General features: G+C 53.2%; 1 protein-coding gene across 1 annotated transcript; it reads left to right on the plus strand.

Annotated features, from left to right (window-relative positions):
• The first annotated feature begins 1,526 nt into the window (after nucleotides 1–1,526).
• LOC105464785 (DAN domain BMP antagonist family member 5) lies at nucleotides 1,527–5,132 on the plus strand. The gene is made up of 2 exons (XM_011712862.2): nucleotides 1,527–1,947; nucleotides 4,644–5,132. The coding sequence occupies exons 1-2, from the start codon at nucleotides 1,537–1,539 to the stop codon at nucleotides 4,887–4,889; spliced, it is 657 nt and encodes a 218-aa protein (XP_011711164.2). The 5' UTR covers nucleotides 1,527–1,536; the 3' UTR covers nucleotides 4,890–5,132.
• Nucleotides 5,133–13,401: the final 8,269 nt, after the last annotated feature.

A 13,401-nucleotide genomic window follows, 5' to 3' on the forward strand; every position in this document is an offset into this window, starting at 1 on the left:
AAACTACAAAAAACTAGCTGGGCGAGGTGGCGGCGCCTGTAGTCCCAGCTACTCGGGAGGCTGAGGCAGGAGAATGGCGTGAACCCGGGAGGCGGAGCTTGCAGTGAGCTGAGATCCGGCCACTGCACTCCAGCCTGGGCGACAGAGCGAGACTCCATCTCAAAAAAAAAAAAAAAAAAAAAAAAAAAAAAAAAAATAATAATAATAATAATAATAGTGAGACTCCATCTAAAAAAAAAAAAAAGAACAAAAAACCCAGCAGCAATAATGTTATTCATAGCTGATTCATGGTGTTACTGTGTAGGAACCGCTGTTTTAAGCTCCTTACATAAATTACCTCCTTGAGTCCTCAGAACAACCCAATGAGATAGGGACTGTTTTATCCTCATATTACAGAAGAAGAAGGTAAGGACCAGGATAGTTAAGGGATTTGCTCAAGGTTGCACAGTCAGGAAATTGCAATGCCTGGGCTGAACCCAAGAAACCTGGCTGCAAGGTATGCTATTTTTTTTTTTTTTTGAGATGGAGTCTTGCTCTGTTGCCCAGTCTGGAGTGCAGTGGCGTGATCTTGGCTCACTGCAAGCTCTGTCTCCCGGGTTCAAGCGATTCTCCTGCCTCAGCCTCTTGAGTAGCTGGGATTACAGGCGCCCGCCAACACGTCCGGCTATTTTTTTTGGTATTTTTAGTAGAGACTGGGTTTCACCATGTTGGTCAGGCTGGTCTCAAACTCCTGACCTCGTGGTCTGCCCACTTCAGCCTCCCAAAGTGCTGGGATTACAGGCGTGAGCCACTGCACCTGGCCAATTTTTGTATTTTTTTTTTTTTTTTTGAGACGGAGTCTCGCTGTGTCTCCCAGGCTGGAGTGCAGTGGCTCGATCTCGGCTCACTGCAAGCTCCGCCTCCCGGGTTCACGCCATTCTCCCGCCTCAGCCTCCCAAGTAGCTGAGACTACAGGCGCCCACCACCACGCCCGGCTAGTTTTTTGTATTTTTAGTAGAGACAGGGTTTCACCATGTTAGCCAGGATAGTCTCGATCTCCTGACCTCGTGATCCACCCGCCTCGGCCTCCCAAAGTGCTGGGATTACAGCCTTGAGCCACCGCGCCCGGCCAATTTTTGTATTTTTAAAGTAGAGACGAGGTCTCACCATGTTGACCAGGCTGGTCTTGAATTCCTGACCTCAGGTGATCCGGCCTTCTCAGTCTCCCAAAGTGCTGGGGTTACAGTTGTGAGCCATTGAGCCCAGCCAAAAGTGTGCTTTTGCTAATTGGAGAATCGGGGTCCCAGGACTGGAAAGTCAGCTGCCCAGGGGCTTCAGGCATTGTGTGTCTCGGCCCCTGGCCCCAGACCTGTCTTTCCTGGTCCCCACAGCTCGCACACAGCAGGACCAGCCCCCATGTCTCTCAGCAAGTTGGGAGGGAGTGTGGGAACCCAGCCGGTCTGAGTTTACTCTCCTCCCCCGCTGTGGGTCTATAGAAATGCCTCCCAGGCTATTCAGGAGGGGCCAAGAGATTAAAAGCAGGTTCAGAGGGCTCAGATGCCACTCACCAGACAGCAGGGTCGACTGCTAGTGACCTTGAGCCCAGTCCTGGACGGACAGACAGACGGACGCACAGAGAAGCAGATGCTCCTTGGCCGGCTAATCACTCTTCTGTGCCTGCTTAGCGGGGCCCTGCCTACAGGCTCAGGGAGGCCTGAACCCCAGGCTCTCAGACCTCAGTCCTGGGCTGCGGCCAATCAGACCTGGGCTCTGGGCCCAGGGGCCCCGCCTCCACTGGTGCCAGCTCCTGCTCTTAGGAGCTGGAAGGCCTTCTTGGGCCTGCAGAAAGCCAGGCAGCTGGGGATGGGCAGGCTGCAGCATGGGCAGGACGAGGTGGCTGCTGTGACTCTGCCACTGAACCCTCAGGAAGTGACCCAGGGGATGTGTAAGGCTGTGCCCTTCGTTCAGGTGAGTGTGTAGGTGTGGGGAGGAGAGGGCTGGGTCTCACCATTGGCAGAAGGCACAGGTCGTGGCCCCAGACAGATTTGGGTTCAAGTCCTGTATCCTCCACCTGAATGTCTCCGTGCCTCAGTTCCCTCCCTTATAAAATGGGACCCAAGCCTCTCCCACCTGGGCAGATGCAGTTGCCTCTATCCTGGTCTCCTTGATTCCACTATCATGCCCCTCTCCACCCCCAAGCCTGGTTTTCCACCCAGCAGCCAGAGGGCACCTGTGAACACCAGAGTCAGATCTGGTTCCTCCTCCGGCTAGAACCCATGGCTCCCACTTTACTCAGAACAAAAGGCCAAGTCCTTCCCACAGCCCACAGATTTCTGTACTGTCTGATCCCGTTACCTCCCTGATTTCACCTCCTCCCACTCTCCCCCTCACTTACTTTGCTTCTACACATCAGCCTCCTTTTCCTCAGACACCAGCTTTCTTTCTGTTTTTTTAGACATGGGAGTCTCGCTATGTTGCGCAAGCTAGTCTTGAGCTTCTCGCCTCAAGCAATCCTCCCACCTCAGCCTCCTGAGTTCCAGGTGTGAGCCCCCATCTCCTGCTTGATATACCAACTTTCTTTCTTTTTTTTTTTTTCAAGACAGAGTTTCACTCTGTCACCCAGACTAGAGGGCAGTAGTACAATCTTGGCTTACTGCAACCTCCACCTCCTGGGCTCAAGTGAGTCCCGTGCCTCAGCCTCCCAAGTAGCTGAGATTACAGATGTGCATTACCATGTCCGGCTAATTTTTGTACTTTTAGTAGAGACGAGGTTTGGCCATGTTGGCCAGGCTGGTCTCGAACTCCTAACCTCAGGTGATCTGACTGCCTTGGCCCCCCAAAGTGCTGGGATTACAGGCGTGAGCCACCACACCAGGCCGGTGAGAAGTCACTTATGAGGAAGGTGGCTCAGGATTTAAGCAGAGAAGGACTAGGATTTGGGGGAGACATGATAGAACCACTTGGAGGGGATCATAGGAGGAACTAACACGCATTGAGCACCTACTTTGTGCCAGGCAGAGGGCTAAGGGCTTTCTGTTGGATGCTTCCGGGCTCCTGTAATATTGCTGTCCCTTACACCTAGGGGTACTAGTTGGCTTCCTACTGGTACCATCACCAGGCCACCTTATCATCATATCCTGCTTGGCTTTTCTTTAGTCTTCTTGTTTATTTATTTATTTTTTTGAGATGGAGTCTTGCTCTGTTGCCCCGGCTGGAGTGCAATGGGGGGATCTCGGCTCACTGCAACCTCCGCCTCCCGGGTTCAAGTGATTCTCCTGCCTCAGCCTCCCAAGTAGCTGGTATTACAGGCACATGCCACCACGCCCAGCTAATTTTTGTATTTTTAGTAGAGACGGGGTTTCACCATGTTGGTCAGGCTGGTCTCAAACTCCTGACCTCATGATCCACCCACCTCTGCTTCCCAAAGTGCTGGGATTACAGGCGTGAGCCACTGCACCCAGCCTTCTTTACTTTTCTTTTCATGTTTTTGTTTTTTTGAGACAGAGTCTCACTTTGTCGCCTAGGCGGGAGTACGGTGGTGCAATCTTGGCTCACTACACCTCCATCTGCCAGATTCAAGCAATTCTCCTGCCTCAGCCTCCTGAGTAGCTTGGGACCACAGGTGCCTGTCACCATGCTCAGCTAATTTCTGTATTTTTAGTAGAGGCGGGGTTTCGCCATGTTGGCCAGGATGGTCTTGAATTCCTGACCTTAAATGATCCACTCACCTCGGCCTCCCAAAGTGCCAGGATTACAGGCGTGAGCCACCGCACCCGGCATCTTCATGTTTTTTTGTTAGAGACAGGGTCTTATTCTGTTGCCCAGGCTGGAGTACAGTGGTGTGATCATAGCTCACTGCAGACTTGAAATGCTAGGATCAAGCAATCCTACTGCCTCAGCCTTCTGAATAGCTAGGCCTACAGGTGCACAACATTAGCCCAGCTAATTTTTTTTTTTTTAATTTCCTTGTAGAGACAGGGTCTCACTATATTGCCCAGGCTGGCCTCAAGCCACTACATCCAGCCCTTGGCTTTCAAACACCCAGGTAACCAATTCCCTGAATTAGTCCTCTTTGTTGAAAGGCCTAAAGTGATTTCTTCTTTTTCTCATTTAATTAATTTATTTGTTTATTTATTTTGGAGACAGAGTCTCGCTCTGTCAGCCAAGCTAGAGTGTAATCGTGATTTCGGCTCGCTGCAACCTCCGCCTCCCAGGTTCAAGCAATTCTCCTGTCTCAGCCTCCCATGTAACTGGGATTACAGGTGTGCACGCCCAAGCCCGGCTAAGTTTTGTATTTTCAGTAGAGACGGGGTTTTGCCATATTGGCCAGGCTGGTCTCAAACTCCTGGCCTGAAGTGATCCGCCCACCTCAGCTTCCCAAAATGCTGGGATTACAGGCGTGAGCCACCGCGCCTGGCTGTCCTTGTTGAATTTCAGTCATTTTACAGGTGAGGAAACAAAAGCTCAGAGAGGCTAAGTAATTTGCCCCATGTGAGCCACTGCACCCAGAGATGGCAGAGATGGCAGAGTCAGGATTTGAACCCAGGCAACCTGGCTGCAGCATCCATACCTGTCAAGGTGGGGTGGAAGTGGACAGGTGATTATCCTCACCGCTCTGGCCCCAAACTCCACCACCCTGACCGTCTCCATGCCTCCGGCCCCAGGTGTTCTCCCGGCCCGGCTGCTCAGCCACACGCCTCCGAAATCACCTCTGCTTTGGTCATTGCTCCTCTCTCTACATCCCTGGCTCGGACCCCACCCCACTAGTCCTGTGCAACAGCTGTATGCCTGCTCGCAAACATTCGGCACCTGTGGTCCTGTGGTGTCACACTGGCAGCTCAGCCTCCCGTCGACGGGTGAAGATAACCACCGTGCTGATCGAGGGGTGTCATTGCAGCCTGAAAGCATGAACTGAGCATCATGGATGGGTGCACGGAGACACGCACCTTGGAGAGATGAGGGGAGACGGACCAAGAAAGACGTGCACCTGGATGATGTACTCTGGGTCAAGAGACCAGGGATGCAGGGTTAGGCAGACAGGTCCCCAGCGTCCTCACCCTGCTCCCCAGACACTAGACACCATGCCCATCCTGGAGTTGCACCACTGATAGTCACAGCACACGCTGACTGACAACTCACTTTTTTTTTTTTTTTTTTTTTTTGAGACAGAGTCTCGCTCTGTCACCTAGGCTGGAGTGAAGTGGCTTGATCTCGGCTCACTGCAACCTCCGCCTCCTGGGTTCCAGCAATTCTCCAGCCTCAGCCTCCCACGTAGCTGGGATTAACAGGTGCTCACCATCACACCCGGCTAATTTTTGTATTTTTAGTAGAGATGGGATTTCCCCATGTTGGCCAGGCTGGTCTCAAACTCCTGACGTCAAGTGATTCGCCCCGCTTGGCCTCCCAAAGTGCTGGGATTACAGGCGGAAGCCACCACGCCCGGCCAACCACTGACTGTTTACCAGGCCCCATGCTAGGCATCTGACACGTACTAACTCTTGTAATCCTTACAGCAGCTCAATGGGATAGTGGCTAACATCACCCCATTTTACAGATGAGACAATCAAGGCCCTGAGTGGCGAAGCCACTCACCCAGAGTCACACCACAGTACAGAGTCACACCACAGTACAGAGTCACACCACAGTAAGTGGCACACAGTAAGCGGCACAGCCAGGATTCAAATCCACTCTGTTTTTTGTTTGTTTTTTTTTTTTTTTTTTTTTTTTTTTAGGACAGAGTCTCTCTCTGTCACCCAGGCTGGAGTGCAATGGTGTGATCTCGGCTCACTGCAACCTCCACTTCCGGGGCTCAAGCAATTCTCCTGCCTCAGCCTCCCAAGTAGCTGGGACTACAGGTACCCACCACCACACCCAGCTAATTTTTGTATTTTTAGTAGAGACAAAGTTTCACCATATTGACCTGGCTGGTCTTAAACTCCCGGCCTCAGGTGATCTGCCTGCCTCGGCCTCCCAAAGTGCTGGGATCAAATCCACTGTTAATCACTAGGCTGAACCATCATCTCTTATACAATGAGATCAAAGACACTCCCAGCTGCAGGGAGGGCAGATGGCCCCACCCAGACCAGGAGACACAGCGATGACCTTGTCCTCGGGACACCAAAGAAGAAAAACAACAACAACAAAAAAACCCAAACCAAAAATGCAAACCAAAGCAGGCAGGCAGACAGCTGCTGGGGGAAATCCTGGGGTCCTTGAGACAGAGGCAGGACCCTCGTGTTCCCAGCTGCCTCTTGCCTTGATAGTGGTTGCCGTACCCTTCTCAGACCCCCCACCTGAGTCTCCACACAGCCCCATGCCTGGCGTGGCATTCCACAGAAACCATAAAGGTTGGCTGAGTCCAGCTGTCCATATGTGCATCTGTTTGTTCCTCCAACTGGGGTTCCCTGTGAGTGGGTGGCCCCATGACAGGGTGTGGGCATCTGAGTGCTCCCTCCCCAGCTGGGGCTCAGGGTCTTCGGCGGGCGAGGGCAGCCTGGCTTTGGGCGGCTGGAACCAGGGCCCTGGCAGATGGGCCTGTCTGGCACAGACGCAGGGACATGTGGCGTTGTCAGTGTTGCCTCCAAATGCCCCCCGGAGCGTGGGGCGGGGAGCCGGCCGGGCCCTTCTCAGCCCTCTTCCTGCCTCAGGAAGGAAGGCCCCAGGTGAGGGGAGCAGGAGGGGACCCGAGGAAACAGATGGGCCAGTGGGGCGTGGGAGCCTGAGACCCCTGACCTCACAGGCCTCACGGAGAGATGGGAACAGGCCAGGCAGGCAGCTCCCAAGGCCCCTTGCTCGAAGGGCCCTGTAGGGGAGGGTCACGAAGGGCTCTAGGGGGGCTGCCCCCTCCCTGTTCCCTCCAGAGTTCTGTGCCAAACCCCAGGCAGTGTCCGAGTGGGCAGCTCAGCCCTGGCACCATGGGCAAACCCCCTCCAGTGGGCATGAGGCGTTTGCCTTCCCTCCCTCTGCTGTGCCCACCTCCTGCCAGCCAGGGGAGCCAGCTGGGAACCTTGGTGCCAGGGGAGCCCCCAGAGTCCCTGCCCCCTCCCGGGCAGTGCCAGCCGGCCCCCACCCCGCCCCCCAGGCCCAGTAATGGGTGGGTAATGAGTGCTGGGGGAGCGGGGGAGGGGCAGGGGATGCAGGTGCCACAGGCGCTGGCACGGGGGCTGCTAATCAGGTTTGCCAACGCCATCTGTCACCGCACGAGCATCTGGGGCTCAAGGTGACCCTGTCACCCTCAGTTACAATTATGAGTTTGGCATCTGTATTAAAGCCCGCCAGCCGGCCAGGCGGGGGAGGGCTGGGGTGGGCATGGGGTTGTGCGTTGAGCCCCATCCCTAGGGTCCCCTTCCCAGGGGCTGCGTGGCTGCCAAGGCGTGGAGCTTCTTAGGGGACTGTATCTGTGTGTGTGTGTGCACACCCATCCCAGTCTCTACAGTTCTCTAAGTGGGTCTGGAGGCAGGGCTGGAAATCATACGTTTGTGTGTGTCTCCGTGGCGGCCGTGTGTCTAGGAGTTTGGTGGGATGACTGGGGGCGGAGCTCTGAGATTTTGTGGGTGCACAGATGTTCATGCATCTGCATGCTGGGACAAGAATGTATGGAGGGAGGTGTGTCTGGTTGATGGTGTGTCTTTTTTCTTTTATTGTTAGTATTAATTATTATTATTTGAGTCAGGGTCTTGCCCTGTCACCCAGGCTGGAGTGCAGTGGAGTGATCATGGCCCGATCCCTGCAGCCTCAAACTCCTGGGCTCAAGTGATCCTCCCTCCTCAGCCTCCAGAGTAGCTGGGGCTACAGGTTCATGCCACCACACTCAGCTAATTTTATTTTTTTGTAGAGACAGGGTCTCACCATGTTGCCCAGGCTGGTCTCAAACTCCTGGGCTCAAGCCATCCTTCTGGTTTAGCCTCTCAAAGTGCTGGGATTATAGGCATGAGCCACCACACCCAGCCTGATGGTGTGTGAGCATGTGTGTGTGTGTGTGTGTGTAAATACATAGGGGTAGGTTGTGAGGGGGTATCAGCTGGGAGAGGCTATGTGTGGTACTGCTGAGCTCCTCAGCTATCCCTTTGTTTCTATCTTCACCAACTCCTGCTACCTGAATGTGATCAGGAGGGCTCTGAGGACGGCTTAAGAATCTGGATTTTGGCCAGGCGAGGAGTCTCACACCTGTAATCCCAGCACTTTGGGAGGCTGAGGCAGGTGGATTGATTGAGCTCACAAGTTCGCGACCACCCTGGCTAAAATGGCGAAACTATGTCTCCACAAAAATACATAAAAAATTAGCTGGGCTCCAGGCGCGGTGGCTCATGCCTGTAATCCCACCACTTTGGGAGGCTGAGGTGGGTGGATGACCTGAGGTCAGGAGTTCAAGACCAGCCTGGCCAACATGGCGAAACCCCGTCTCTACTAAAAATACAAAAATTAGCCAGGCGTGGTGGTGCATGCCCGTAATCCCAGCTACTTGGGAGGCTGAGACAAGAGAATCGCTTGAACCCAGGAGGTGGAGGTTGCAGTGAGCTTAGAGTGCAACACTGCACTCCAGCCTGGGTGACAGAGAGCAAGACTCCATCTCAAAAAAAAATTAGCGGCCGGGCGCAGTGGCTCAAGCCTGTAATCCCAGCACTTTGGGAGGCTGAGACGGGCGGATCACAAGGTCAGGAGATCAAGACCATCCTGGCTAACATGGTGAAACCTCGTCTCTACTACAAAATACAAAAAACTAGCCGGGCGACGTGGCGGGCGCCTGTAGTCCCAGCTACTCGGGAGGCTGAGGAAGGAGAATGGCGTAAACCCAGGAGGCGGAGCTTGCAGTGAGCTGAGATCCGGCCACTGCACTCCAGCCTGGGCGACAGAGCGAGACTCCGTCTCAAAAAAACAAAACAAAACAAACAAACAAACAAAAAATTAGCTGGGCGTGGTGGTGTGTACCTGGAACCCCAGCTACTCAGGAGGCTGAGGTGGGAGAATGGCTTCAGCGTGGGAGGCAGAGGTTGCAGTGAGCCACGGTTGCACCACTGTACACTCCAGCCTGCCTGGGTGATAGAGCCAGACCTTGTCTCAAAAAACAAAACAAAACAAAACAAAAAAAAAACTCTCAAAGGCTTTTTTAGCCCCTGGGAGGGGGCAGGGACTCTGGGGGCCTCCTGGCACCAAGGTTCCTAGCTGGCTCCCCTGGCTGGCAGGAGGTGGGCACAGAGCCTTTGGACTGTGCCGTTGGATTCTAAATTCTTGGAGCTAGATTCTGGGTCTGGTGGATGCTAGTTTTGAACAATAGGATCTAGATTTTTGGAATCTGAATCCTGGAGTATGGTTTCAGTGGCACCATCATAGTTCCCTGCAGCCTCAGACATGTGTCACTACGACCAGCTAATTTTTATTTTTTTATTATTATTATTTTTTGAGATGGAGTCTCGCTCTGTCGCCCAGGCTGGAGTGCAGTGACCAGATCTCAGCTCACTGCAAGCTCCACCTCCCGGGTTCACGCCATTCTCCTGCCTCAGCCTCCCAAGTAGCTGGGACTACAGGCGCCTGCCACCACGCCTGGCTAATTTTTTGTATTTTTAGTAGAGACGGGGTTTCACCGTGTTAGCCAGGATGGTCTCGATCTCCTGACCTCATGATCCGCCCACCTCGACCTCCCAAAGTGCTGGGTTTACAGGCTTGAGCCACCGCACCCGGCTTACGCCCAGCTAATTTTTAAGCTTTTTGTAGAGACAAAGTCTTGCTATGTTGCCCATGGTGTCCCAAACTCCTGGCATGAAGTGCTCCTCACACCTTGGCCTCCCAAAATGCTGAGATTATAGCTGTGGGCCACAGCGCCTGGCTGAGTTCTTGGATCTGGAGTGTAGATCATGGTATGATTGGAATCTTTTTTTTTTTTTTTGAGATGGAGTCTTGCTCTTTTGCCCAGGCTGGAGTGCAGTGGCGCGATCTCAGCTCACTGCAAGCTCCACCTCCCGGGTTCAAGCGATTCTCCTGCCTCAGCCTCCTGAGTAGCTAGGATTACAGGCGCCCACTACCACACCTGGCTAATTTTTATTTCTATTTTTATTTTTATTTTTTATTTATTTATTTTTTGAGACGGAGTCTCGCTCTGTCGCCCAGGCTGGAGTGCAGTGGCCGCATCTCAGCTCACTGCAAGCTCCGCCTCCCAGGTCTACGCCATTCTCCTGCCTCAGCCTCCCGAGTAGCTGGGACTACAGGCGCCCGCCACCTCACCCGGCTAGTTTTTTGTATTTTTTAGTAGAGACGGGGTTTCACCGTATTAGCCAGGCTGGTCTCGATCTGCTGACCTTGTGATCCACCCGTCTCGGCCTCCCAAAGTGCTGGGATTACAGGCTTGAGCCACCGTGCCCGGCCATAATTTTTATATTTTCAGTAGAGACGGGGTTTCACCATGTTGGTCAGGCTGGTCTCGAACTCCTGACCTCAAATGATCTGCCCGCCTTGGTCTCCCAAAGTGCTGGGATTACAGGCGGGAGCCACTATGCCCGGCCTGGTATGATTGGACTCTAGATGCTGATCCTGGGCCTTGGCATCTGGATTACCAGCTCTTAGTTCTTTATCTGTGTTCCTGCTTCTGGACTCCAAGTCTCTGCGCCTGTGTGCTCTGTGTCCCCTCTGTCCACAGCTTCAAGCTCAGCAACTGGGCAGCTGCCTGTCGTCCCTCATGGATGGGTGCAGAGAGTACCTATGGCCACCAGGGGACACCCTTGGCCTACATTTGGTCCAAGCTGCCCGACTGGAGGAGGAATCTGGGACCACTGTGGCCCAGTTGGACTCAACCCTTTCAGGGGGACCAGGGGCTGGACATCACTTCCCTCCCCTTCCATCCCACTGGGACCTGAAATCTGTCAGCCCCCACTGACTCAAACATGGAGAATTCGACTGAGCACCCCAACACCGTTCTGAACAGGACCGTGGGACAAGGTGCCTGCCCAGTGAGTAGGTCAAACCCAGGGTTGAAGGCACGCGTGTCCATGAGGGTGACAATGAGTGTCTGAAAACATGTGTCCAGGTGTGAAGGCGAGGGTGCACTGTTCATCAGAAGTGGCCACATACGATAGCATTGCTAAGAAGTGTGAGCCTAGGAGGCACGGTGGCTCAGGCCTGTTGTCCTGGCACATAAGAAAGTGAGGCCCAAGGCCGGGCACGGTGGCTCACGCCTGTAATCTCAGATCTTTGGGAGGCTAAGGCGGGCAGATCACAAGGTCAGAAGTTCGAGACCAGCCTGACCAACATGGTGAAACCCCGTCTCTACTAAAAATACAAAATTTAGCCTGTCGTGGTGGCGTGTGCCTGTAATCCCAGCTACTCGGGAGGCTGGGGTATGAGAATTGCTTGAACCCGGGAGGCAAAGGTTTCAGTGAGCCGAGATAGCGCCATTGCACTTCAGCCTGGGCAACAAGAGCAAGACTCTGTCTCAGAAAAAAAAAAAAAAAAGCGAAGCCAGGCGTTCGAGCCCTTATCTAAGTAACAACAACAAAAATGTCAACCTGTGTGTTGGATGGTGTGTGACCACCACTCACTGCATTCGCATGTCTGACAAGGTGCTCATGAGATAGTGCACCTACACGCTTGTGTCTGTAACTGGGAGATGTCACCAGGAGCCCCTGTATGAGTCTGTGTCATATTCATGTGTCTGCATCTATGATTGTGTCACTAGGCATCTATAGGTATCCATAGGTATGACTGTGACCATCTAGGGGAGGTGTCACTGGGTGACGGTGTACTGGAGTGTCAGAAACAGTGTCCTGGCTGGATGCGGTGGCTCACACCTATAATCCCAGCACTTTGGGAGGCTGAGGTGGGCGGATCACCTGAGGTTGGGAGTTTAAGACCAGCCTGGCCAACATGGTGAAACAGTGTCTCTACTAAAATTATAAAAATTAGCCAGGTGTGGTGGTGTGTGCCTGTAATCACAGCTACTAGGGAGGCTGAAGTGGGAGAATCGCTTGAACCTGGGAGGCAGAGGTTGCAGTGAGCTGAGATCATGCCATTGCACTCCAGCCTGGGTGACAGAGTGAGATTCTGTCTCAAAAAAAAAAAAAAAAAGAAAGAAGCAGTGTCCCAGCACTTTGGGAGGCTGAGGTGGGAGGATCATTTGAGCCTAGGAGTTCGAGACTAGCCTGGGCAACATAGCAAGACCCTGTCTCTACAAACAATTTTAAAAATTAGCTGGGCATGGTGGAGTGCACCTGTAGTCTCAGCTACTCAGGAGGCTGAAGTGGGAGGATCACTTGAGCCCAGGAGTTGGAGGCTGCAGTGAGCTGTGATTGTGCCACTGCACTCCAGGCTGGGTGCCAGAGAAGGACTTTGTTTCAAAAATAAATAAATATGGCTGGACACGGTGGCTCATGCCTGTAATTCCAGCACTTTGGGAGGCTGAGATGGGCAGATCACCTGAGGTCAGGAGTTTGAGACCAGCCTGGCCAACATGGCAAAACCTGGTCTCTACCAAAAATACAACAATTAGCCAGGTGTTGTGGCGGGCACCTATAACTCCAGCTACTCGGGAGGCTGAGGCAGGACAATTGTTTGAACCCGGGAGGCAGAGGTTGCAGTGAGCCGAGATTGCGCCACTGCACTCCAACTTGGGCGACAGAGCAAGACTCCATCTCAAAATAAATAAATAAATAAATAAATAAAATTAAATAAAGAAGCACTGTTCCTGAAGGCTGAGCCTCTGTGTCACTGGTGTCTTATTAGTGGCTGTATGAAGGTGTGTAGGACAGAGGGTATGTTTTCTTTTTTTTTTTTTTTTTTTTTTTGAGACAGAGTCTTGCTCTGTCGCCCAGGCTGGGGTGCAGTGGCCGGATCTCAGCTCACTGCAAGCTCCGCCCCCCGGGTTCCCGCCATTCTCCTGCCTCAGCCTCCCGAGTAGCTGGGACTACAGGCGCCCGCCACCTCGCCCAGCTAGTTTTTTGTATTTTTTAGTAGAGACGGGGTTTCACCGTGTTAGCCAGGATGGTCTGGATCTCCTGACCTCGTGATCCGCCCGTCTCGGCCTCCCAAAGTGCTGGGATTACAGGCTTGAGCCACCGCGCCCGGCCAAGAGGGTATGTTTTCTGAGAGTATGAAACCAGGGTGAGTGGAAGGGGCAGGTGGGACCAGAGACTGTCAGAGCAGGGAGCTGGGCTTTTCTCCAAGTTTCTCTCCTTCATTCCCTCACATCTGGGTATGTCTCACCCTCCCTCTTGCTCTGTCTTTTTTCCTCCCTTGGGACAGGGTCTGGCTCTGTCACCCAGGCTAGAGTGCGGTGGTGTGTTCATGTCTCACTGCAGCCTCAAACTCCTGGGCTCAAGTGATCCTCCCACTTCAGCTGTAGCTGGGGCTACAGGTGCAGGCCACATGCTTGGCTAATTAAAAAAAAACTTTTTTTCTCCCTCTCCCTCTCCCTCTCCTTCTTTCTTCTTTCTTTCT

Source organism: Macaca nemestrina, chromosome 20 (assembly GCF_043159975.1).
Source record: "Macaca nemestrina isolate mMacNem1 chromosome 20, mMacNem.hap1, whole genome shotgun sequence".
In the NCBI taxonomy this organism is placed as follows: Eukaryota; Metazoa; Chordata; class Mammalia; order Primates; family Cercopithecidae; genus Macaca; species Macaca nemestrina.